The sequence below is a fragment of the Nicotiana sylvestris genome, chromosome 5 (assembly GCF_000393655.2).
Source record: "Nicotiana sylvestris chromosome 5, ASM39365v2, whole genome shotgun sequence".
Lineage (NCBI taxonomy): Eukaryota > Viridiplantae > Streptophyta > Magnoliopsida > Solanales > Solanaceae > Nicotiana > Nicotiana sylvestris.
In genome coordinates this window covers 173,701,965-173,728,102 of record NC_091061.1, presented here as the reverse complement: position 1 = coordinate 173,728,102, position 26,138 = coordinate 173,701,965, and the positions used below count along the sequence as shown (strand labels likewise).

General features: G+C 35.3%; 4 protein-coding genes across 5 annotated transcripts; 1 reads left to right on the top strand and 3 right to left on the bottom strand.

Annotated features, from left to right (window-relative positions):
- Nucleotides 1–402: 402 nt before the first annotated feature.
- LOC104238664 (uncharacterized) lies at nucleotides 403–3,726 on the bottom strand. The gene is made up of 5 exons (XM_009793090.2): nucleotides 3,420–3,726; nucleotides 2,406–2,504; nucleotides 2,094–2,280; nucleotides 982–1,083; nucleotides 403–687 (listed from the first exon to the last, which is right to left on the bottom strand). The coding sequence occupies exons 1-5, from the start codon at nucleotides 3,636–3,638 to the stop codon at nucleotides 632–634; spliced, it is 663 nt and encodes a 220-aa protein (XP_009791392.1). The 5' UTR covers nucleotides 3,639–3,726; the 3' UTR covers nucleotides 403–631.
- A 7,781-nt stretch (nucleotides 3,727–11,507) lies between these two features.
- LOC104238665 (uncharacterized) lies at nucleotides 11,508–14,886 on the bottom strand. The gene is made up of 5 exons (XM_009793091.2): nucleotides 14,570–14,886; nucleotides 14,134–14,232; nucleotides 13,736–13,922; nucleotides 12,141–12,242; nucleotides 11,508–11,868 (listed from the first exon to the last, which is right to left on the bottom strand). Exons 1-5 carry the CDS (start codon nucleotides 14,786–14,788, stop codon nucleotides 11,813–11,815), a joined length of 663 nt encoding a protein of 220 aa, XP_009791393.1. The 5' UTR covers nucleotides 14,789–14,886; the 3' UTR covers nucleotides 11,508–11,812.
- A 1,029-nt stretch (nucleotides 14,887–15,915) lies between these two features.
- LOC104238663 (hyoscyamine 6-dioxygenase-like) lies at nucleotides 15,916–22,525 on the bottom strand. 2 transcript variants are annotated; one of them, XM_009793089.2, is made up of 5 exons: nucleotides 22,297–22,525; nucleotides 20,571–20,735; nucleotides 18,125–18,375; nucleotides 17,166–17,484; nucleotides 15,916–16,423 (listed from the first exon to the last, which is right to left on the bottom strand). In XM_009793089.2, the coding sequence occupies exons 2-5, from the start codon at nucleotides 20,643–20,645 to the stop codon at nucleotides 16,169–16,171; spliced, it is 900 nt and encodes a 299-aa protein (XP_009791391.1). In that variant the 5' UTR covers nucleotides 20,646–20,735; nucleotides 22,297–22,525; the 3' UTR covers nucleotides 15,916–16,168. The 2 variants fall into 2 exon arrangements, with proteins under 2 accessions (XP_009791391.1, XP_009791390.1); XM_009793088.2 differs by lacking the exons at nucleotides 20,571–20,735; nucleotides 22,297–22,525 and adding an exon at nucleotides 19,093–19,382.
- Nucleotides 22,526–24,774: 2,249 nt separating this feature from the next.
- On the top strand, nucleotides 24,775–25,200 carry LOC138869670 (secreted RxLR effector protein 78-like). Its single transcript, XM_070147309.1, has one exon. The coding sequence runs from the start codon at nucleotides 24,775–24,777 to the stop codon at nucleotides 25,198–25,200; it is 426 nt and encodes a 141-aa protein (XP_070003410.1).
- Nucleotides 25,201–26,138: the final 938 nt, after the last annotated feature.

The following is a 26,138-nucleotide window of genomic DNA, read 5'->3' as shown; positions in this document are numbered from 1 at the left end:
AAAGTTCAGTAGCAAATCACACTTACTGTTGCTTTCTTTGAAGTTAAAACAATGCAGAAGAAGGAGAAGAAACTCAGAAAATCGTATGAAAAATCTAAGCAAAGCAGAAAACGGGAAAGTGGAAACGGTTGGATTTTAATATTAATATTCTTGGATTTAATATTAATATTTAGTTATTAAAACGGATAATTAATAACATTTCTGTTAATATTTACTATTAACAAATAAATTTGGTCCAAAAAATTAATCAATCAATCATTTGATCAAATCCAAAGCCGAAGCCAAGCGAGCGACGACGTCGCGAGACTTGCCTTCTTCTGAACTCTTTAAAAGCTAGAAGAAGAGCAATTGCTTATATACTTATTAAAAACCTCTTCCTCTTCCAATATGGGACGATGTTCCTTCATCAAGGAGGGAATCTCAAATGAAACTCAAATATTTCATTTTCCCTCAATTTCTCATTCACCCTCTTTTAAACATTAATATATTTAAAAACCCAACATAGATGTCCATAATCCAGAAAATATAACTGGAAAAAAAAAATTAACCATTATTCATATGTCATACAATCGAGAATTCTTGTGGAGACCAACAATGAGACCCAGAACTACAATTAATTCGTCGTGCAGTCTCAAAGTTTTTGAATTTTTTCAATAAACCCAAGCATTATTTCAAGGCTGCTATCATCTGCAAAAAATAATTAAGGTATAATCATGTTTAATTCCAATAGATAATTTGAAACTAAATTGATGAAACAAGGAAACGTACGTTTCTTCCTACATTTTACTTTGATTGTTTAAGGAGTAGTTTTTTTGCAGTGGCAGTAAAAATCAATTTGAAAAGTTAATTGATGACCAAGAAATTATACCTCAAAAAGAAGTTTCATTTGAATATAAAATATTAGTCAAGTTAATAATTATATTTATATTCTAAACCAAGTAGATTGTAAATTACAAAGCAGCAACTGTATAAAATACTCACCTAGTCTTGGTATGGTATGGCCTTTAGAATGATGAATCACTTGTGGATCAACAAAACTCTCCAGCAGAATTTCACCGTCTTTTTTCTGAAAATCCGTCTCTCCTTTAAAAAAGAAAAATGAATATATTTATACTAATTGTATTAGAAAATGGTGCTACATAAAAAATTAAAAAATCCTTATAATATTAAAGTAAGGATCCAACACTCAATACAAAGTTATTGTATCAAGAATCAACTGAAATCATGAAATCTGTAAGATTTGACATGGGTTGAATTACTCATTTGATGGGTGTTGCGATGACCTTATTTCGATCTATTATTTTGTTAGGCTAAACTAGTCCAAATATACTCTTACAATTATGTGATATTATCCGCTTTGAGTTAAGTTCACACGATTTTTTTAAAAAGGCCTTGCACCATTAATAGATGTCTACACCTAATATGTAGGTTTTCAATTACCAATATTGGATTTTGTTCGCACACCCAACAATCTTCCTCTTGAACTAAGTTCCACGTGGCTCACCACTACCGCGATTCACGGGTCCCCCCTCGAACTAAGTTCCATATGGCCCATTGCCACAATCCACGGGTCAATTTCTGACATTCACTATGTACCACCCATATTGTTAGAATATTATCGCAATTGAAGCCCGCAACTAGCTTCTTCTTGTGTGTGCCCGCCTCAGACCATTATTTTACCATCTCCATACTCGTTCCGCCGAATCCGCGCTCTGATATCCGTAGTTGGGCTAAACTAGCCCAAATATACTCTAAATATTGGGTGATATTGTCTGCTTTAAGCTAGACCCGCACGATTTTTTCGAAAAACCTCCCACCGTTAAGAGATCCCTACATTTTTTATATAGACTTTCAATCTTTTCAGCAACTATTATAGGACTTTGTTCATACACACACATCATATTTTTATATTTTCGGTGCTACAAATAAACCACAACTCATGTTTAGTTGGTTGACTCATTTTGAGCACCCAATGTGTGGACTAATATAGACATGAGCCTAATGTTAACCAATCTATTTGCCCAAAAAATAATCTATTTAAAATTAAGGAATCTTCAACTATTGCTAAAAAACAAATTATAATATGAACATACCTAAAAAGTGAAGGGATGGGCAGTTGACAGGAGAAGAAAATGCATTGGCAGCCAATTGTGGTACCCCATATGTAGGCCCTCCTAGTTTTGCCCCTGATATTATGATTACAAACTTTATCTCTGGAACTTTTGTTAGAGCCACTCTTTCCCTTTGCATGCCTGGTATTGCTGCACCTAAAACTGCTCCCTATTTTTCACCCAACAACCAAAAAATAATAATAAAATTATTATTAAAAAAAAATAAATAAACAGGATAGAGTAAACTTCTGAGGAAGGTTACAAAAATACAAAAAATATGGTAATAAGGCTTACTTGTGAGAAACCAAGAATACCATCAAAAGGTCCATGCTTTGACATAAAATCTTCTATGTACTCTACACATTCTTCAAAGTTATAAAACTCTGTGAAATCCTACAACAATAATATTTGCAAGTTTAATTATTCCAAATGTTATATAAAAAAACTAACATGGAAAATTTTGATCAAATTAATACAGCCAAAAATCAGAAATAAATCAAGGATTTAAACTTGATGAGTCAATCTTTATGTAAATGCAATCCATTTTCTTAAAATTCAAGTGATTTTTATAGGCACATTGAGTTTAGTTGAACCCATTGTCCAGGGGCGGCTTAAGAATATTTGTGGCCTAAAGCAAAAATTTAATTGGAGGCCTTAAATTTAAACAAAAAACTTTAATATATATTTTTGTTTTAAGTTTATTTTTTTATTTCTGAGATGTTAATAATTTATCTATAATTGAGTTCTCTTATAATTCTTTATAAATTGATAATATAGCTAATATGTAATATTAGCATCTTAATTTTGGAAAAGCTATTTCTGCTAGCTGAGGCAACTCTAACATGAACCGTTAATATTCTTCTATAATCAATATAATCATTTGAAAAAGAATTTAAGTTTTTTATCTGATTGAGCATATTAATTCGAGTGTTATCTTCTACTTGTACTATTTTCTCAACACTTTTAATTCAAAAAATAAGTCTAAACTATTAATATTATAGTTAATATTATTTTTTAAGGGATCAATCAAGGTTAAGGCAATGTTTTTTTAAATTTTCATCATCTAATAATCTCAATTTTTTACTACTAAATAGAAAATTTAAAATACTTTCATATGCTTCAAAATGTTCAAATCTACCCCCAAAGTGAAAAAATGATTTATGTCTACTATATTTAAGAATTAATCAACTTTAAAAAGATTATTAAAGAAACTTGTGTGGTTTCATTATCAACATTCTCAACAAATTGTTCCTTTCTATAATAAAAATAATAGTGAATCAAGGATGGGAAAAAGTAAAGTGTTAATACCTTGTTTGATTGAAACCATTCAAAGTAAGGAGGATCAAAGAAACCCTCAAGTGCAGATTTTCCCTGAGCTGGAAAAGGTGCATCCAAAAAAACCAAATCTAATTTATCTACGACGGATTCCGGCCACCGGAGAACCAATTTCTTGAGGATTTCAGCACTGCCTCTAAAGCCATGGAGGCAAAGGATTCTTGGTTTCTTCTTCTCTGATTCCTTTTCCATTGTTAGGTAGTCTTAGTTTTGCTAGGAGTATTCTTTTCCTGGAAAATGTAAGACCACTTAGCATTATATGACTAGTTGTCACGTTGTCTGCTTATGTACTATTCCATAATTCAGCCAAAATTGACCAACAACTACCACAGTGTTGGTGGACTTTGTACTTATGGGATCTTTACACGAATAGCCACCCATATTCATTTCGGAGTGTTTACTTTTCCTAGCCTGGGTACATAGATCCAAGTTGGGCTTCAACCTTATAAGTAATAAGTAAAAATAGCACGGGCTAGCCAGTTTTCGGACTGATCATTCAAAAATAGCCAGCGTTTGTAAAGTCATTAACAAATAGCCACTATTTTGCTGCAACACAGAAAGTTCTAGCATAATATACTGGAGATCGGTGCACATGTGTATGAACTTCCAACATATTAGCTGGAACTCCAACACGCGGAAAGTTCCAGTATATTATGTTGGACCGGTATATTATACTGGAACTCCAGTATATTATACTGAAGTATTTTTCCGGATTTTGAATAGTGTTTTCGTTTAGATTTATCTTTACATGAAAAATGACTAAATTTCAATTGCTTTTGAAATTGTGGCTATTTTTAAATGATCACTTGTAAATCTGACAATTTTTGAATTTCTACCAAGAAATAAGGGCGATGTGCACAATCACTTTTTTAGGACTCTTATTTAAAGCATAGTCGATATTTATAAAGTTTTTGAAGTATAGCCGCTTCAGAATTAACTTCGGAAAAAAGTGGCTCTAAAGTTGAAGTCGTGGGTCCACAAAGGTTTTTAGGATCTTCAGGTCTAAAGTTGGACTCTTGGCAACGCCAAACGTCCATTAGTGCTCGAATATACTTCCTTCTTTTTTTGCGAGCATACAAGCGGGGCGGATTTACATAAGTGGAAGTGGTGTCATCCGATACTACTGTGTCGGAAAAAAATTTATACTAATATTCCACAAAAATGAAGCATTATATAATAATGACACTGCTTCTTGGTAGAGAGTACTTCTTGGTCCGCTGGTCAAGCTGACTTGTAAATATTGTAGGTTTGAATCTGGACCTAGATATCCTATTTTTTGAAGATCTTTGAGCGAGAATTTTTATTAAAAAATTAAGGCTAAGGAGGATTGAACTTATACCTCCATTTGTAGTAATATTCAACTAAACCATTGGCCAAGCTTTTTAACTTGTGGGAAAATGATATTAAATTATACTTACGTTTATTTATTTATGTAAATACGACATCGCTTACAAAAAATTATGCGTACGTTCCTGAATACAAGTAGCAATAAGATTTACATTTTGTGATTTGATTTCAGAACCAGAGATTCTGGCCCACTCCCTTGGAAGCTCGTAGTGTTGTGATCACAGTAAGCTTCCCTGAAAGCTCCTAGTGCTAATATATAACTGATATATAAAGTGTTTTATTATATATATCACACGGTTTTACAGGAGCCAAGAGTACATAAAAAGTAATATCCTCAAACGTACACTAGAAAAATAGAAGCGATTTTAGCACACAACTTATGATAGTACAAATTTTACTTATCAGACAAGGTAAATTAAGGTACAGAAACAGACCATAACATGGTTTTTTTCAATAATTCTTTTTCACATATCAGCATGTAGAACTAATTAAAACCTATGATTTGGACTACATTGGTGGGAAAAAGACATAACATGTGGACAGTCAGCAAGCTGACGGGGCATGACACGTGGAGCATCGATAAAGTGACAAGTGACATTCTCAATTAGATGAATTAAGAATGCAGAAAAGGCACAGGAGAAACACCCACGAGGTTATGTAGAGAAAAGAACCGGACCTGACAGCTGTTAAAGAAGAAACAAGAACGAAATGAACAAAGACTGCAAAGAAGGGAAGATACATGAATCAGAAGTAAATAAGGAAGGAAAATCGGAGCAGTTACGAGGAATTTTTAGTCATAAATGTGTCAGTTACGCTTACGTATGGTAACGAGCACTCAATTTAATTAATACCATTAGTGAGCCCAAATTAAGTGTGAGAATTGTTATAATTATAAGCTCCTATATAAGGACAGAAATCTCATTTGTAAGGGCAAGTTACGATTATTACTAAAATACATACTATTATTCTTTACTCTTCAAGTTTTAAGCCTTGATTTCGGGGAGTGATTGTCAATTCGTTTCTTATTTTTCTTTGCCAATCATTTTTATTCTTTGATCTATTTTTCCTAAAATTATTGGGAAAGTAAAGTAAATCATGGCTATCAGTCACTCGTTTTCTTCTAAATATTGACTTTGACCGAGAAATCTATTTTTGGTTAAATAAATTGATTCCGTTACCGAAAAACTGATAATCTGTTCAATTTTCAATCTCTAACAATCAAATATGTCTACCGTTAACGACAACAATAGCTGAACCAACAAGGTACAACTCCACCACACCTCACACCAGAAGGATCCCCTCAATAGTCACGTGGAAGTTCATTTGCAAGGTCCACCTCCCGTGCTGACGATCAACAGGGAAACGAACAAACTATGGAGCAAGACGCTCTAAAGCAATTAATTGTGGAGCACATGAATAATTCACTGCAAGCTTTTGTCATGGGATTACCTAATACGGTGCAAACTCCTCCACCAGTTAACACAACTACTCTGGAGAACCCGTGTTCGGGGTCTGATAATTCTAGAAGTGGAGAAAATCCTAATGAATCTCGTGATTGAGGGTCAGGTACTCCAAATAATTTTAATTTACAAAGTTTAGTGCTAACTTCGCAAAAATAGTTAAAGAAGCAGAATGATCGTATGGAGCAGATACCAGGCGTACCATCCATAATCAAAAGGGTAAATATTGACAAGTATTCACAACAACCATAGAAGCCAAGTGCAACACCTTTACCAATTCCTAAAAAGTTTAAAATGTCTGATATTTCCAAATATGATGGAACAACTGACCCTCGAGATCATGTAATTGTGTTCACTATGTGCGTGAAAGGCAACGACTTAACCAAACAAGAAATTAAATCGGTTTTGGTCAAAAGGTTTGGTGACATTCACGAAGGGAGCATTAACATGGTATTCTCATTTACCTGAAAATTCTATTGATTATTTTGCTGAGCTTGCAGATTCATTTATAAAAGCACATTCGGGAGCTCAAAAAGTTGAGAAAAGGATGGAAGACATCTTTAAGTTTAAGTGGGGAGATACAGAATTGCTCAGAGAATTCGTAGACAGATTCTAGCGGAAAAGGATGATGTTATCTCGAGTACCTAATAACTGGACAGCCATGACATTCGCGAGCAACTGGAACGAGAAAAGTTTAGAAGCCTCGAGAAGGCTGAAGGAAAGTTTGTGAGAATTTTTAGCAACAACTTAGAACGATATATACAACAGGTATAATATGAAGTTGCGTATAGAAGAAGATACAGTCGCACGGCCAAGGGCCGATGAAAGAGGAGGATCGAGACGTTCAGAATAAGTAAAAGGTCCGAAAAATAGGTATGAGCCGTACATGGGACCTGGGGGCGAGACTCTCGATCTAAACAGGAAAACGCATGATTCGACTCAAGACCAAGGCAAAAAGACACGATTTTTTCATCTACCTTCAGAAAGAAACAGGATGCCCGAGGCAATAATTCCAATACGCAAGCGAGGATAGGAGATTACAGCTTTAATATCAGCACCTCCGAGTTAGTAGTTGCTTTAAGAGGTATGTGGGATAAGGTGCGGTGGACTAAAGAAATGAGATTAGATCCAAGCAAAAGAAATCCAGATTTCTGGTGCGAGTTTCATAATGATCATGGCCATAAATCAACAGATTGTAGACTGAAATCGAGTTTTTGTTGAAGCAAGGTTACCTTAATGATTTGTTCAGTGAGAAAGGAAGACAATCATATATGAAGAACAAACAAGAGCTCCCAAAACCTCCGTCACCAAAAAAAACAGTCAACGTAATAACTGAGGGAGATGAGGTCAATGGTATAATATATACAACTGCAAAAAAGACATAAAAAGTCACGGTTACCCCCCGGAAGAGAGTTCTCCAGGTCTTGGATGGTGACAGTATACATTTTATGATGAAGATGCTGACGACTTGATGATTCCTTACAACGATGCACTGGTAATATCTTTACTTGTACACGATATTAACTTAAAATGAGTTTTGATTGATTCAGGTAGTTCGGTGAACATCATTTTACTGAGGGTGGTGAATGAAATGCAACTAATAACAAGGTGATACCAAAGGCACGATCCTTGTCCGGGTTTGATAATTCAAGCGTTATCACAAAAGGGGAAGTTGTACTCACCATGTTATCAAATTTCCTTCACAGTGGGGAATCTGTCAAATCCTTGGAGATCAGCAAGCTTCAAGAAGTATCAATTCAGTAATGATTGCAAGCACGGTAATCAATGAGGCAGATGCAAAATAGCAACTACATAATTTGGTTGAGGACATCGTTATAAAGACCCCAACTGAAGACATACTAGAACAGACTAATGTTGATTCGAGACCTGATGTTATTCAAGAACCAAAAAAAGAATGAAAATATGAAGACAACTACCGAAGAACTCGAAGTTGTTGTGCTATTTATACACTGGCCATACAGAAAAGTTTACATCTGAGCAAATTTAAGCTCAGAGATGAAAGGTAAGTTAATTGAATTTTTGTAAACTAACATAGATTGCTTTACTTGGTGTCAGATATGAAAGGCAGACCACCGGAGGTGATGACCTACGAACTGAATAAGGATTTGTCATGCCCACCTGTAAAGCAAAATATGAGGAAGCAAGGATCCTTCAAAAATCAAGTGATCCAAGATGAGGTACAAAACCTTTTAAAAATTGGGTCAATACGAGAGGTAAAGTACCCTGACTGGTTAGCTAATACCGTGGTAGTTCCCAAAAATAATGGAAAATAACGAGTTTGTGTAGATTATACTGATTTAAATAAGGCTTGTCCTAAAGATTCATTTTCTTTACCTCATATAGAATAACTAATTGATTCCACCGCAGGACGTTAGCTTTTGAGTTTTTTTATATGCATATTCAGGATACAACCAAATAAGAATGGGCTCTCTAGATGAAGAAAAAACTTTGTTTATCACAGACAGAGAGACTTATTGTTATAAAATCATGCCATTTAGCTTGAAAAATGCTGGATCCACATATCAAAGAATGATGACTAAAATGTTTCAAGAACATCTGGAGAAAACTATGGAAGTTTACATAGACGATATGTTAGTCAAGTTAGCACAGGCGGGAGATCATTTTAAACACTTGTCAGAACTTTCGAGATTCACCGCAAGTATAATATGAAGCTAAATTCGAAAAATGTGCTTTTGGCGTGGCTTCAGGTAAGTTTTTAGGTTTTCTTGTTTCTAATAGGGGTATTGAAGTGAATCTGCACATATCAAAGCTATCAAGGAAATACCAGATATACTTACGAGAAGTGTAGAGATTAACATACAAGATAGCAACCCTGTCGAGGTTTATATCAAAGTCATCGGAAAAAAGCTTTAAATTCTTTTCAGTATTAAAGAAGCAAAATCAGTTTGAATGGGTTGATAAGTGCCAACAAGCTCTCAAGGACTTAAAGTTGTATCTATCAAATCCGCCTTTTCTAGCCAAGCCAAAAGAGGGTAAAGCACTCAAAATCCGTTCCTGGGCAAAACTCATAGAAAGCCTGGTTGATGGAACAGATGCAGGACTAATGCCACGAATAGCAAACCCTAATAAAAAATAGGGAGGATGAAATTTTTTCATATGAACAAGTAAAAGAAGAAGAAGAATTATGAAGGTAAAAAGTACCGTGCGTTATCACTTTCCGATCAAATTTTTAAGAAAGAAACTTCTAAGATCTTTTGTCCATAAGAACAACAATCAACATCTAAGAAGCTTCCAAGATCTTTTGTCCATAGGAGCAACAATCACATCTTTTCTACGCAAGCATGGAAGTTGGGAATCTTATCAAAGACTTTCATGGTTGCTGAAAATATGGGTATGTGATTACATGAAGTAATTCGAGACATATAAAAAGAAAAAAGAGAAGAAAACGTATGTGCAAAGTTTCATTTTTCTAGAAAAAAACATATTTTCTTCACCTGCTAACCCATTAGTGGGGGCAACAACAAAGCGAGCGTACCAGCCACGATCCCGGCCATCCTCAGGGCTAACTAACACTATTTTACTTCTAGCCACGAGGGAAAAAACTCCTTCATGAAACAACTTGAGGGAGTAAAGATGAAGTAAGTGTCGAAAGGTAAAAGGAACAGAAACCAAATCCGACAAGTAATGAAGGCATGCTACAGCCCTCCATACGATGAGGCCAATCTGGCCAAGGCACACATTAAAGTAGCGACAAAACTCAATAATAACTGGATCAATGGGAGGCTTAAACCCTAAAGTAAAAGGGTAGGTATAAACAAAAGAGAAACCAACATGGTAAGAGGTGATTCTTTGGTTGGCACCAGGGACTAAAATCGAGAAATCTGGTTTCCAATGATACTCTTTCGAACTAAGGAAAGAAGATCGGCAGTAATTAAACTTGGATAAAGTTCAGCAGGGTTAAGGGAAGCTATAGAAAAGACTTGATTTCTCATGGTCTCACGATCTATTACAAAAGAAAACTCTTGAGGAACAATCTCTGCAATTGTAGGTTCATGCACAAATTCATTTAGGTCCCTATTTCTAGAAGGAGATATAGGGGTTAGAGGAGCCCTAGGTCTAGAAGAAGATGGTCTGACAGAACTACTTTGAGAAGCGGAACCATGATTAGATAATGAACCAAGGATACGAAGTCTACCACCTCTCCTACTTCTAGCAGGGGCAGTGCAAGGAGCAAGTTCATCAACGATCACAACTTTGCGCTGGTCTGGTGTTGACGAAGACATGTTTATCAAAGGAAATACAGAAGAAAGGGTACAAAGATACGAAGAAAGATTAAGGTAATGGATACCGAAGAAAGAGGGCTTCAAGAAATCAAAAAGATAAGAGGGCTTCAAGAAATCAAAAAGATTGAAGTATTTATAAGAAGATACAATCGTCGTTAAAATTGATCATTATGAAGCGTCATAATGGAACCGTCACTTCGTGACTAACGCAGCCGCAGAAAAAGCGCTGAGAAACTATAGATCCAATCGCAAGAAGCCACATGTCATGGGCATTAAATGAATGTGACATACGTCGCATCGATTCTGAAGGAGACATGATGACACTCGAGAAACGACGGTAAAGAATTCCTACCATAAAAACATACCACTTCCCGAATATTCAGTTGAGAATATTCGGAAAGTGGGGAGACTATCTGTATTGGTGGAAAAAAGACATGACACGTGAATTGTCAGCAAGCTAACAGGGCATGACACGTGGAACATCGATGTAGCGACAAGTGGCATTCACAATAAGATGAATTAAGAATGCAAAAAAGGCACGGGAGAAACATCCACAAGGGTATGTAGAGAAAATAATTTCTTTGATCGATTCTTCCTAAAATTGTTGGGAAAGTGAAGTAAATTTTGGTTATCAGTAACTCGTTCTCTTCTAAATATTGACTTTGACCGAAATATCTATTTTTGGTTAAACATGGACCTGAAATGGTTGAGTGCAACTCGAGCATCACATTTTGCACCGGCAAAAAATGCTTTAAAGAACTCTGGATAGGTAAAAGCTCTAAATACTGGTTCAATATTGCTACAACTAACCAAAGCAACAACAACGACCCAGTATAAATCCCATAAGTGGGGTCTGGGGAGGGTAATATGTACACAGACCTTACAACTAACCAAAGCAGTGGCAGGTTTTATTATAGACTCAGGCGACAGACCAAGAAAAACCCCAATCGTTGTTCGAGCCTCTTTGGGTGTGTCACTACGCGATGAACTGAAGTTGTGAATTGCGTAATATAGTATTGATATAGATTACCCTTAAGAAATAATATACAACTGCATACATTCATTTCCTTCTATGAAGTTTTTCTCCAATTATCAAAAAATCTAAATCTTATATTGAGATATACTAGTAAATTATCGTGTTAATCTTGTGAAATATTACATCAGTAGATGTCCATAATCAAGAAAATATAATTGAAAAAAGCATTTAACGATTATTCATTTGTCATACAATCGAGAATTCTTGTGGAGGGGCCAACAGTGAGACCCATAACTACAATTAATTCCTCGTGCAGTCTCATAATTTTTGAATTTTTTCAATAAACCCAAGCATTATTTCAAGGCTGCTTTCATCTGCAAAGTAACAATAAATATATAATCAAGTTTAATTCCAGGAGATAATTTCAAGGGTGCTATCTTCCTACATTTTACTCTGATTGTTAAATAATTAGTTTTTTGCAGTGGCAGTAAAAATCAATTCGAAAAGTTAACTGATGACCAAGATATTACTTCAAAGGAGTGTTTCAATATTTGAATTTAAAATATTAGTCAAGTTAATAATTATATTTATATTCTAAACCAAGTAGATTGTAAATTACAAAGCTGCAACTGTATAAAATACTCACCTAGTCTTGGTATGGTATGGCCTTTAGAATGGTGAATCACTTGTGGATCTACAAAACTCTCCAGCAGAATTTCACCATCTTTTTTCTGGAAATCCGCCTCTCCTTTAAAAAGGAAATTAAATATATTTAAAATAAGTGTTTTGGATAAATGAAATGCTAACGAGCTCATTCCCTCATTTATACTATTTTGTTCAAGCCGTGGAAACAACATCTTGCAGAATTGTAGGGTAAGACTGCGTACGATAAACCCTTGTAGTTCGGCCCTTCCCCGGATCTCGTGCATAGCGGTAGCTTAGGCCTTAGTAAGTACTTTTTGGGAACACTTTTTTATTTTTCAAAAGTTTGGTCAAACAGAGTAATAGTCCAGCTCCCACTCATATAACACTTTAATAGGCATTTGTATATAGATTCGGTTGAAACTTGACGAAAAAATAATAATTTAAATTTGTGGTGATAAAATTTTTGAAAGTTGAAATTGTGTTTGGACATGTATTTTATTTGAAAAAAAAATTAAAATTTTATGAGTGGAAGATAAACTTTCACCATCAATTTTTGGAGCTTGAATTTTTTTTTTTCAAGAAATCTGTAAGGTTTGACAGGGGATGAACAACTTCTTTGATGGGTGTCACAGTGATCTTATTTCGCCGTATTTCTATCTATTATTTTATATTTTCATTGTAACAACTTACAAATAAATCACAAATCATGTTTATTGGTTGAATCAGTTTGAGCACACGCTCAATATGTGGACTAATGTAGACATGAGCCTAATGTTAACCAAACTATTTGTTAGACAATCTGTATTACTAAACAGTAAACTTTTTGAAACAAGAAACAGAAATCGAAAGTTAGCAACAACGGGATGTCGAAATAATATCTGCAAAAAATAATTTCGAAATAAATCGAGCCCACTGAATGCGCAGTATATTCTTAAGGAAATTATTCCCCTCAAGTACCCGATGTACTGGAATATTATCCTCCCAGATGTATTGGTATCAAAAGCCACAGTGTCAGCGAATCACTCAATGATAGTAAATCACACTGGAATAGATTTGTGCAGAAGATGAAGACTTAAAGTTCAGAAAATTCGTAAGGAAAAATCTGAGGAATCAAACGAATTTATAGCTAATGGAAGTACTGTTTCTGAAAGTTTATAATTCTTGAGAACAGTCACTTAAAAACGGGAAGGAAATTTAAATAAAAATTCAGGAAGAAAGTGAATCGGGTCGCGCACGGATCCGGTAAATTTTGTCCAAAAAGATTAATCAATCAATCTTTGACTGAAGCCGAAGCAGCGCAAGCGACGACGACGACGCAAGACTTGCCTTCTTCTTAACTCTTTAAGAGCTAGAAGAAGAACAATTATATATATATATATATATACCAATCAAAAGCCTTTTCTTCCTCTAATATAGGACAATATCCCTTTGTCTGGGAGGGAAATCCAAATATTTCATTTTCCCTCTATTTCCCATTCACCCTCTATTTTAAGCTAACCAAGCTTAAACCCAACGGTATTTGCCCAGAAAATAATCTATTGAAAAGGAATGGATCTTCAACAACTGCTAAAAAAACAAATTATAATATGAACATACCTAAGAAGTGAAGGGATGGGCAGTTGATAGGAGATGAAAATGCATTGGCAGCTAATTGTGGTACCCCAAATGAAGGTCCTCCAAATTTAGCTCCTGATATTATGATTACAAACTTTATTTTTTGAACTTTTGTTAGAGCCACTCTTTCCCTTTGCATGCCTGGAATTGCTGCACCTAAAACTGCTCCCTATGACAACAACCAAAAAATAAAAAATAAAAAATTAAAAAATAATAACAACAAAATACCCCGTGTATTCCAACCGGGGGTTTGAGGAGGGTAGTGCGCGACAAACCTTACTCCTCCTACTCCTATCTTATGGAGTTAGAGAGGCTGCTTCCGGAAAAAAAAAAAAAAAACAGAAAACAGAAAACAGAAAGAAAATGGTAATAAGGCTTACTTGGGAGAAACCAAGAACACCATCAATAGGTCCATGCTTTGACATAAAATCTTCTATGTATTCTAGGCATTCTTCAAAGTTGTAATACTCTGTAAAATCCTACAAAAATAAACTATTTGCAATTTTGAATCATCCACATGTTATACACAAATACTAACATGGAAAGTTTTGATCTTTATGTATTCTTCATTGGTAAGTTTGACTTTCGAAAAATCAAAAAAATAAAAAGATTGAATTAATACAGGCAAAAATTAGAGGTAAATTCAAGATTTAAACTTAACGAGTTCAACCATTATGTTAACGCAATCCACTTTGTTAAAATTCTAGTGATTTTCACAGGCACATTGAATTTAGTTGAACCCGTTGATTATATACTGAATCGTCAATAGAAGAATTAAGAGTGAATCAAGGATGGAAAGAAGCAAAGTGCTAATACCTTATTTGATTGAAACCATTCAAAGTAAGGTGGATCAAAGAAACCTTCAAGTGCAGATTTTCCCTGAGCTGGAAAAGGTGCATTCAAAAACACCAAATCTAATTTATCTACGACGGACTCCGACCACCGGAGAACCAATTTCTTGAGGATTTCAGCACTGCCTCTAAAACCATGGAGGCAAAGGATTCTTGGTTTCTTCTTGTCTGGTTCTTTTTCCATTGTTAGGTAGCCTTTTGATATTTCTTTTAATTTTCCTGGAAAATGTAAGGCATTATATGACAGGTTGTCACGTGGTCTCTTTAAGTACTAGCCCATCATTCAGCCAAAAATGACCAACAACTACTAGTGTTGGTGGACTTTGTAATTTTGTACTAGTATATAGTGTAGGGTGTCAAATAAACCAGTTAAACTGATTTTGGGCGGATTAAAATGGACTGAATCAATAAATTGGTGGGTCAATTATCGGCCCAACCTTGGGCAGATTGGGCATGTCCAATAAGTTTGGGCTAGAATTGCTATCCTTATTATAGAGCAATTAATTTCCATTTTGACTCCTCTCCTTCTCCATGTTGGGTTTCAGCCTTCAAGGAATAAAGGCTAAGTGCACACATAATCACTTTTTAAAGGACCGTTATTGAAAGAATAGTCAATATTTATCAAGTATTTAAAATTTAGCCGCTTCAGAATCAACTTTAGATATGTGATTCTGAAGTTGAAGTTGCGGGTCTCAAGTTTCAAGATCAGATCTTCGGGTCTAAAGTTGGACTCTGCCAACGCCAACTTCCATTTTAGTGCTTGAATATATTCCCTTCATCACAACCTTTTTTGCTTGAATTCAAATAGCAATACGATTTAAGTTTTGTGTTTTGATTCCAGAACTGGAGATTCTGGCCTGCTCCCTTGGAAGCTCATAGAGTTGTGATTATCACCCATAAGCTCCCTTGAAAGCTCCTTGTGCTGCAATTATCATCGATAAGTTGCGTTTGATCAATGTCAAATCGTAAAAGTAACTAAGTACTTATTGTTGTATATCTAATGGCCTGTTGAATTCATTCCAAACAACTGCATATACTATTGGATCTTCGAAATTGTAACAGTCTCTCTATCTTCAAGGTGGGAGTAAGGGCTGCGTACATACTATCCTTCCCATACATCACTTGTGAGATTGCACTGAGTTTGTTGTTGTTTATCTTCGAAATGGAGCAATTTTTTCCTATATATGCAAAAGAGTCCTATCTCATGCACAACATTGATAGGTCACATAATTGAAAATGTGTCACCATTTGCTGGTGCGCTAATCCGTCATTTCCACTGGAATAAGATGGAATTTTTTCAGATTGCTTATATATAATTGAAACATAAAGTATTTTATATATATATCACACGGTTTTACATGAGCCAAGAGTAGATAAAAAGCAATATCCTCAAACGTACATTAAGAAAATGGAAGCGATTTCTAGCACACACAAACCTATGATAAGTACAAATTTTACTTATCATATACGAGTGACAAGGTAAATTAAGGTACAGAAACAGACCATAACATGGTTTTTTACAACAATTCCTTTTCACATATCAGCATGTAGAACTAACTAAAACCTATGGTTTGTTCCTGAAATGGTTGAGTGCAATTTGAGCATCACATTTTGCACCAGCAGAAAATGCTTTAAAGAACTCTGGATAGGTAAAAGCTCTGAACACTGGTTCAATATTGCTACAATTAACCAAAGCAGCGGCTGGTTTTATTATAGACTCGGGCGACGGACCAAGAAAAACCCCAATCGTTGTTCGAGCGTCTTTCGGATGTGTCACGACGCGATGAACTGGAGTTATGAACCTGTCATTGCTTATTACCTGCATTATTACAATATTAACTCAACATTTCCACGCCAAGGACTCGACATTTGGGTGAAAATAGCACGAGCTAGCCAGTTTTTAGATTGGTAATTAAAAAATAGTCAGCGTTTATAAAGTCATTAAAATAGCCACTATTTTGCTGAAACACAAAAAGTTTTATATATAGTATACTGAATTACGAAGATCCTACATATAAACTTCCTGCATATTGTGTTGAACATCTTCACATGGAAAGTTTCAACATAATATGTTGGATTATGGATCTTCTGCATATAAACTTCCTGTATATTATGTTGAAATTTTAGCACACGAAAAGTCCTAGAATAATATAATGGATTATGGAACTCTTGCATATAAACTTCCAGCATATTATGTTGGAACTCCATCACCTTATGAAATTCCAGCACATTTTGCTAGAATCTCATATGTAAAAAATTCGAACTCCAGCATATTATGCTGGAATATTTCCGGATTTTAAGAGTGTTTTTATTCAGATTTTATCTTTACATAAAAAGAAGTAGCTCAATTTTGATTACTTTTAAAACTGTCGCTATTTTTTAATTATAAGTTGTAAATGTGACTACTTTTATTTTTCCCGACATTTGGAGTGGAATAATAAGATGGGCCCCAAATTTTATAGTGAGATAATCCCCAACCTCCCATCCCAACCACACCCCCCCATATACAACACACCAAATGCCCGTAATTTCATAATTAGCACCAAAAAGTACTTGTATACCTTTAATTGTAGACCAGGAATGACAATTAGAGAATCAGGAACAGGGTGAACGCCAATCCATTGGCCATCCTTAAGGATTTGAAGTCCAGGGACATCACATTGGTGAAGTAATGTTATGAGATTTGGATCAGAATGTACTGGCATTCCCAGTGTCAAACTTGGATCAGGGCATGGAATATGATGATTCACTGATATCAAGTGAGTTTTACTGATTTCACCTTCAAAATACCCTGGCTCTAGTCCTAATCCTTTGCATATTATCTCCAGAATCCTGTATAGTAGCTTCCTCGTTTCGATGGAATACTCACCCACTACTTCTCTGGAAAACAACAAAAAAATATATTTATTACGTCAGAGGCAGAGCCAAGATTTGAAATTTATGGATTCTGAATTTGACATTAAACTCATAGGGGCTATTTCTGCAAAGATAGCCTTTTGGGTCCATTTTTGTCTGTCACGTCCATTTTTTGCAGAACTAGCCCTAAATTCTTTTTCGAAAGTAGATTGGGGCTTACCAGCAACGCCTTTGGCATGATAGGCAGACATCATATCTTGATCCATCAGTAGCAAATCCACGGAGGGAATCAAGTGAATGACCTTAACAATCGTTATAGAAGTAACGCTTTACTAGCCTGATGACTCAAAGCAAGCTCGAAATCCATTTTCTACAACACTAGCCTTCGGAGTCATTTTTTAGTCCGGTTTAGTGGTTATTTTTGCGAATTAGCCCTAAATCCTTTTTGGAAAAGTAGATAGCGGTTATTTTTGCAAAAATACCCTTGAGTCGCAGTTTTAGTCCGTCCTAAGGATTGTTTTGCACAAATAGCCCTAAACTCTTTTTGAGTCAAATGGGGGCTGCTTTTGCAAGAACAGTCTCGGGTTTCCATTTTACTATTATAGAGGGTCATTAAACGTGAAACACAAGGATGAAAAATATGTACAACAGAGACATAAATTACCTATATTTGGTGGGCTTATCAGGCCAAGACTGAATGTTTTCCTCTAAAGGATGGCAACGATGAGTAAAATTATCTCTCCAGTAATGAAACTCTTCATTGTCATACGATAATGTGCTAGAATATATCCTGCAGCTTTTGTTGATGTCATTTGAGTAAAACTGTGCCTTGTATTCACTTGGCAATTTGAAGAATTCCTTGTACATATTCATGGTTTCATCCATTAGATTTTCAGATACTCCATGGTTTATCACCTGATTATATGCAAAATAAAACATTATTAAGCACACAACAACCTACCAAAGTTGTAGCGGAACCCTCCATCACTAGAGGTCTCAGGTTTGAGTCCAGAGTAAGGAGTCGCTTTTAGGTAGGGCGGTGCTAGCATGTTAAATACAAGTTCGGCCGAGTTCAGTAACTTTGGTCCAAATCTTGTATTTTATCTAAAGAAATACACTAAAAATGCACAAATTACTTAAAAAGACTAGAATCTTTAACCCAGCAACAACAACAAATCCAGTAAAGTCCCACAAGCGGGATGTGAGAAGGATAGTGTGTATGCAAATCTTACCCCTACCTTAGGATGGTAGAGAAGCTATTTTCAATAGACCCTCGGCTCAGAAAAAAAGAAAAAAAAATAGTAAAAATAAGCAACACTAACATCAAGGGCCATAAAGATAATAACAGCAAACTAAGGCTAGAAAATAGATGGAACGAAGCAGTAGCAACAATCATCAAGCACATCAAGAAATTAGGAAACCAATGCGGATGATAATATGAAAACATGTACAGTTAGTAATCTAAGTACAAGAAAAAACTACCAAACTAACCCTACTACCCCTTGTACGGAATACTGGCTTTGCCTATGCTTTTTAGGAACACTTTACCCCTTCGACGCGAAATTTGGTTAGTCAGGCCTCAAAGCGGACACGAGGATTGAAAAACAAAATTAATAAAATAAAAAATTATACCTGAAAGAATCCATATTTTTGACATGCGCTAATAACTTGTTGAATTATCTCATCAGCTGGATGATTATGGTCCAGGTCTATCAGTGGTATATCATTACAAACAGGAAATTCAAACTTTCCTGGTCTACTATCTGGTGGAAAAATGTATGTTTTAGGCACAGATTCAACATTCGACCAGTTTGAAATCAAGACTTCCATTTTCTTGAGTTTTTGATCTCTTTCAAAAGATACTTTTCTTACGTGTTTAATTCTATTTGTACATAGATGATCTATATAAATAACATGAGCATTCAAATGATTTTGTTGTTATTAATTAAGGAAGGAGTACTATAAATTGTTATTAATTAAGGAATGAGTACTATCAATTAAACAAAGAGATTTCATTTTCAAGATGTGAGGACAAGGCCATTGTTACAGAGTATCAATCATTTAGATTCCTTGAGCCTAATACGAACAAGTGTAGGAATTGCATTATCAAAGGAGAAAATTCAGTTTAATCCCCTTAGCATTTAGGGACGGTTAGGTAGGATGTATTAGGAAAATAATATATGTATTAGCTTTGATATTATTATTCCATTGTTTGGTAGTTTCTTATTAGTTATATACTCTATTCAGTATTATTCTTATACATAGCAAACCATAATATCAGCAGTGCCATGGTTATTAATACATAGATAAGCATATATAAAGACAGAACTGCTCTTTTAAAACCTTTATTACACCAAATCAAATAATCGATAAGAAATAATCTCAGCATAACTAATCTCAGTATTACTAATACACCATATTCAGTAATATTTTTATACGTCCTATCAAACAACCCCTGACCGGTAACCTCCTTAAATAATACTCAATTCACCTTTTGAATGAGACCGATAACCCCCTTAAATTTTCCATGAAATTCAGGATTTAATACAAGGAAAAAAGATACTCCACTAAGCTTTCGGGTGATTTCGTATTTGTGGTCTACATAAACTTGAGCCCTTGTGTTTGTTCTATCGTCACTAATACTTTCTTAATCATATACTTAAATGCTAGAAGTAGGTGTAATAATTAACTGAAAAAATTCCAAAAAGCATCAGCTTATTCCTCAATGAGATCTTCAACAGGAATTGAAGAAAAGGACTCATCCTTGCATGACTCTGGCCAAGAAGAGTTGAAAAAGATACATGTTGTTTCCCATTTGGTTAAATAAAATTAATAATAAGCATTTTAAATGAAAAAGTATCTACTAAGTGAAGAGCTGAATCCTTCCATAATTTGGTTATCACCGGTTCTTAGTTAAAACTAGACAGTGATGATGCCCAATAATATAGACACTAAATTTTTTAATTTTGATCAAATTTATGAAATTACAAAAAGTAAAAAATTGATACGTGTATATTATTATAAAATTTATCTACATATATATAGGAATAAAACATAGGAAGCAACAACAAACATGAATATTTACACCAGAAAATGAAACATTTCACAACCTTGACATCCAGTGCATCATAGCAACTTCTTAGGGGTTTGCCCCGTATTATCATACTCAGCAGCCATCTCTGCATTAAGAATTTCTTCTATTCGAATTGCTTCAGTCACAGCTTTCTTTTCCTGATCTTGCCCCCCTATCTTTTTAGATAGGATCGAATTTGAAACTGTAATTACATTTAAAAATGCTGTTACTCCATCAAAAGCAGCAAGACACAGACACGTTAGTTCATCAGTTGTTCGTCAGTAATTCTGATGAACATCAATAATCATTTGAGCACTATAAGTAGACTATAGTGGAGTGCATGTCATTGTCAAATACACATTGTGTACATGATTTGCTATAGAGATAACCTCAAGCTTTATAAAGGTTGTGTGCAATTTTACCCCCCTAAGTCATATGCGCCCCCAAATATGTATGACAGAATCAATTATTTACCATTTTAAAAATTAATACAATAACAACCTATATAACATCAAAAATAAAAACCAACCCCGTACCGGCTTCCACGACTTGACATGCCTGCTAGTTGAGAGTCAACTATAAGATATCAACTAAATATGTCAAAACAATTATGTCAATTCTTCGCTAGTTTACTTTCAATCAAACGCTCAAAAAGGAAAAAGCTGAAAGCTAGACATGCATAATTCAATAACATTGGAAAAGGATGTTTGATTTATATCTGCAAAGTAACTGCCGCCAGAAGCTTCAAGCTAGACAGTATTGAGAGTTGAGATTCTCTTCTACCATATGCAAGAGAACTATCATTCGGACAGTAATTAGTGTAGTATTTAGACTAAGATCAAATAATCAAACAACATTGGAAGACAAAACCCCTTTTTCCTAGATTAAGATCTTCAGAAACAAATCTAAAGCAAATACAATTATTCAAACAAAAGCCTAAGTTATGCATCAAAAAGTTCAGCTGCTACTTAGGATAGGGCATTTCAGAAACATTTCAAAACTTTGCAGCTTCTAGCGGCCAATACTCTTAGCACAAAACAACAAACAAGGATCACTGTTAGCTAATTTAATCTCGCCTTTGAATAATTGTCAAATATACTTATAGTTAGGTAATCAAAAATACGAATTATAACCGCATCTGTCTTACTTCAAATAAATGGAGCACAACATGAACATCAAGATGACAAATATAACGTCAAAGCTTCTAAAAGTACTCTTCTCAAAGTCCAATATAAAGATCAAAACAACTTTTAAAGTAGCTAAATAATTAGCCTTCTGAGTACAAAAACGTAACCGTAGAAATTGTTTGTGCAAAACATAACACTTTTGACAGTCCCTAATTAAGAGGACCTGAAACCAACATAAGCACAAGCCATCACAGCCCAATTTAAATATTAACTCATCTATCTATTTTTAGGGATCTGCAACCAAATTAAGTAGGGAACTCATTACGTATTTAGAAAAATTATAGAGCTAATTTCCATGTACTCCCAATCACACCCTTAGATTTTGCACACAACAACTACGAAGTTGCAAAATTAGGAGTCTAACCAGATCGAGAGAGAATACTTTTTAAAAAATGAGTCTAAAGCAAATGTAATTACTCTCTATCTGCATTTAATCACACTTGCAAATTTAACTCATGTGTGTCATTGGATTACAAAAATTAAGTAGCATGATGAGAACTCAAAAAAAGACAGAAAAGAAAAAAGGATGAAGTACATAGAGAAGGCAATCAGGGAAAAAGTAAAAGAGGAACATACTTCATCCTTGACATTAATACCAGCAAGAACACAGGGACTTGAGTTGGCAGAGAGCCCGTAGAAACTGGAACTCTTGAAAGAAAGGAAAATAACTAATATGCTGGGTGGAGTGATCCGCAGTGTCCACGTAGATATACAATTAAACAATTAAAAGACACGTAAATGACATCAATAAGAGATGCCGATTGTTTAAAATATCCTCAGCTTTGTCTGAAATGACAAATAACAGCCTGGTCGAAACCAAAGAAGACCGAAGATATCTGAGAAGCTCCGTAAATTGTGACGTACAGAAATTGGGTAAATATAGAAAAGCCAGGTATACAGATAAGCTCAAAAGTCTAATATGCCCTCAAACAAAACTTAAAATACACATAAGCAAGCATGTTGAAACTCATGCTCTTCCAATGTATAAAAAAATCTAACATTATAACTTGTTAATCCTGAATAGTTTCCTCCATTTATTCTTCAAAATTACGTTTCTTCTCTAATTTTCTTGTCCAAAAGATCAAGTTGCAAATTCTTGCTTTTCTAGATGAATTTCGTCATAATTTGCTTTGTGCAGAAATTCAAAGGCTGTCATATTTAGTAAAGTTGTTTGCTTACAATCTATAACAATCTCGTTGAGAAGAGTGATGATCAAACAACGCTTTTAAAAAAAGTGTTTCCTACGTGAGGAACAAAGAAGTGAAAACATAATGCCTCCTGATAAAGGGGAGGATCCAAGTACCTCTCAATGACCTGGTATACATGGAATATGAGAGACATTAATAAGAGCTATAAACAAAAGGAGCTAAAGAATTACCTCAAAACTGTCAAAATATATTTAGTAGGATTAGTGGAGATAAGAGTCAAGCAACATAATGCTATGAAGATACTTAACAACATTGCCCCTGGTTGGGGATTTCATAATAATTATCAGGAAGCAGATAATGGAAGAATATGGCTAATCTGGGATGGTTACAAGTTTTCTGTGAACCTGTTAGTTGTTGCATCCCAAATGGTCCATCGTAAAGTTACAGATAAAACTACTGTAACTGAACAACTGATGACAATCATCTATTGTTTCAATATTGTGGAGCAGAGGCTATCCTTATGGCTGCACTGAATACATTGGACCCTTCAATCAACCTCCCTCGGTTGGTGAGTGGGGACTTTAATGTTGTATTGTATCCCACAAACAGAGTAGGAGGCAACCCAATCAGTTCCTCTAAGATCAAAGACTTCAAAGATTGTATACTCAACTTAGGCCTTAATGAGCTGCAATGGAGAGAACATCACTATACTTGGTCAAACAAGCAACAGGAGAATGATAGAGTGTGCAGTAGAATTGATAGAGCCTTGGATAATGGAGATTGGATGATATGTTGTGGCCATATTAAAGTGGACTATGACATCCCATTCATTTCTGATCATTCTCCAATATTGCTATACCTGAAATCTGCAACCATATAACCCAAGACTCCTTTCAGGTTCTTTAACATTTGGGCTGAACATAGTTAGTTTGAATCACTTGTCAAGGAGGTGTGGCAAAAAACAGTTAGATAACAACCCCATGAAGAATATATGGATGAAGTTGAAGGCTTTGAAACCTTTGTGCAAGAAGCTCAATAAAGAAGAATTTAGTTGCATCTCACAAAAGATTGACATCACTAGACAACAGTTGAAACTTGTACGAGAACAAATAGCTCAACACTATATAGATGAACAGGTGATAGAAGAGAAAGAGGCAGCTCAAGTCATGGAAAAATGGTTTTTAATAGAGGAGAGTGTGATGAGACAAAAATCTAGAATTTTTTGCATCAAATTGGGTGATTCCAACACCAAGTACTTCACAGCAGTAATCAAGGAGAGAACAGTCAGGAAACAAATAATGGAACTCAATACACTAGCAGAAAATAAGATCACTGATCCAAAGGCTATAAGAGATGAAATCATCACCTTTTACAGAAGCCTAATTGGGACCTCAGCCAAGGAGCTACCTGCTATAAACAGGTTGATCATGCAGAAAGGACCAAAGTTAACTCATCAACAACAATTGGCATTGTGTGAAGTTGTTACCACTATTGAGATTTATGACAGCCTATACTCGATTGGTGATGACAAGGCACCTGAAGTTGATGGGTACAATACTGTCTTTTTTATAAAGACCTGGCACATAATCAAGGAAGGGGTAAACCAGGCTGTTTATCATTCTTCACAACAGGGAAGCTACAAAGAGCTCTTAATTGCACTTCACTCACATTGATCCCTAAGTCTGAGAATCCTCTCATAGTGAAAGAATATAGACCAATTGCCTGCTGCACTGTTCTATATAAAATTATCTCAAAAGTCTTAGCATCAAGATTACAAAAGGAGATGCCTGGCATTATCTGTAAAGCACAAGCAGGCTTCATACTAGGGAGGAAAATAGCAGATAACATCATCTTGGCTCATGAGCTAGTCTAGGCTTACACTAGGAAGCATGTGTCTCCGAGGTGTATGATCAAGATTGATCTTGAGAAAGCTTATGACACAGTTGAATGGTGCTATCTGGAACAGGTTCTGGAGGAATTGTTTATTCCTAGGAAATTCATTGATATGATTATGGAATGCCTTAAAACAGTGAACTACTCTATCTTAATCAATGGTGAGCCAACTGAACCATTTGCTGATGTAAGGAGCCTGAAACAAGGGGACTCCACGTCCTCTTTCATTTTTGTCATAGCAATGGAGTATCTTAGCAGGCAATTGAACAATTTGAAAGATGAGAAAACCTTCAGATATCACCCCAAATGTGCTAAGCTTTGGATTACACATCTGTCCTTTGCAGATGACCTCTTGCTCATGGAGATGTGGGGTCTGTACATCACCTTCATAAGTTTTTTCATCAATTTTTTGCTGCCTCAAGTTTACAAGCTAATCTAGGCAAAAGTTCATTATAATGTGGAGGATGATACAGGAAGAAAGGGATAAAATTTTACAGCTACTGGGATACACTATGGGAACTACCATTCAAATATTTGGGTATACCTTTGTCAACTAAGAAGCTGACCACAGCAAAATGGCAGCCTCTTATTCAGAAGATAGTCAAAAGAATCTCCTCAAGGACTGCTATAAAATTATCATATACTGGGAGGATTCAACTGGTCAATCAGTCATATTTGGCATTCAAGCCTACTGGTCTCAACTCTTCGTGATCCCTGCCAAGGTATTGGATATCATTGATACATACTGTCACAGTTATATTTGGTCAGGTGTCAACACTATAAATAAGAAGGCTCTAGTTGCCTGGGAAAAGGTTTGCCCCCCTATGTCTGCAGGTGGACTCAACCTTATGAACATACGGCTATGGAATAGAGAAGCAGTGGTGAAAACTTGTTGGGACTTAGCACATAAAACTGACAGGTTATGAATCCGATGGATTAATAGCTATTACGTTAAGGGGTGGCAGTTTGCTAGTATGAAGGTGCCACAATGTGCATGTTGGATGGTTAGGAAGATTTTTTATGCTAGAACTACCATGATGCAACTACTCGATCAATCTACATCAAGGAAAAACTTGATTAAGCAGACCTATTTGCAGCTCCTAGGAGACCTATCAAGAATACCATGGAAATGCCTAATGTTCTCCAATGATGCCTAGACCTATAACACCATTTACTATGTGGCTTCACTTGCATGAAAAACTACTCACTGCAAATAGACTAGTAAAATGGTGACTCAATAAGAAACTAAAGTGTAGTCTATGCCAAGAACACAATGAGACAAATAAACACCTCTTTGTCCAATGAAGACTCAAGAAAGATATGGGATAGGGTTCTGTTATGGGGAAAGAAGAATACAACCTTTCCAACTGAATGAAT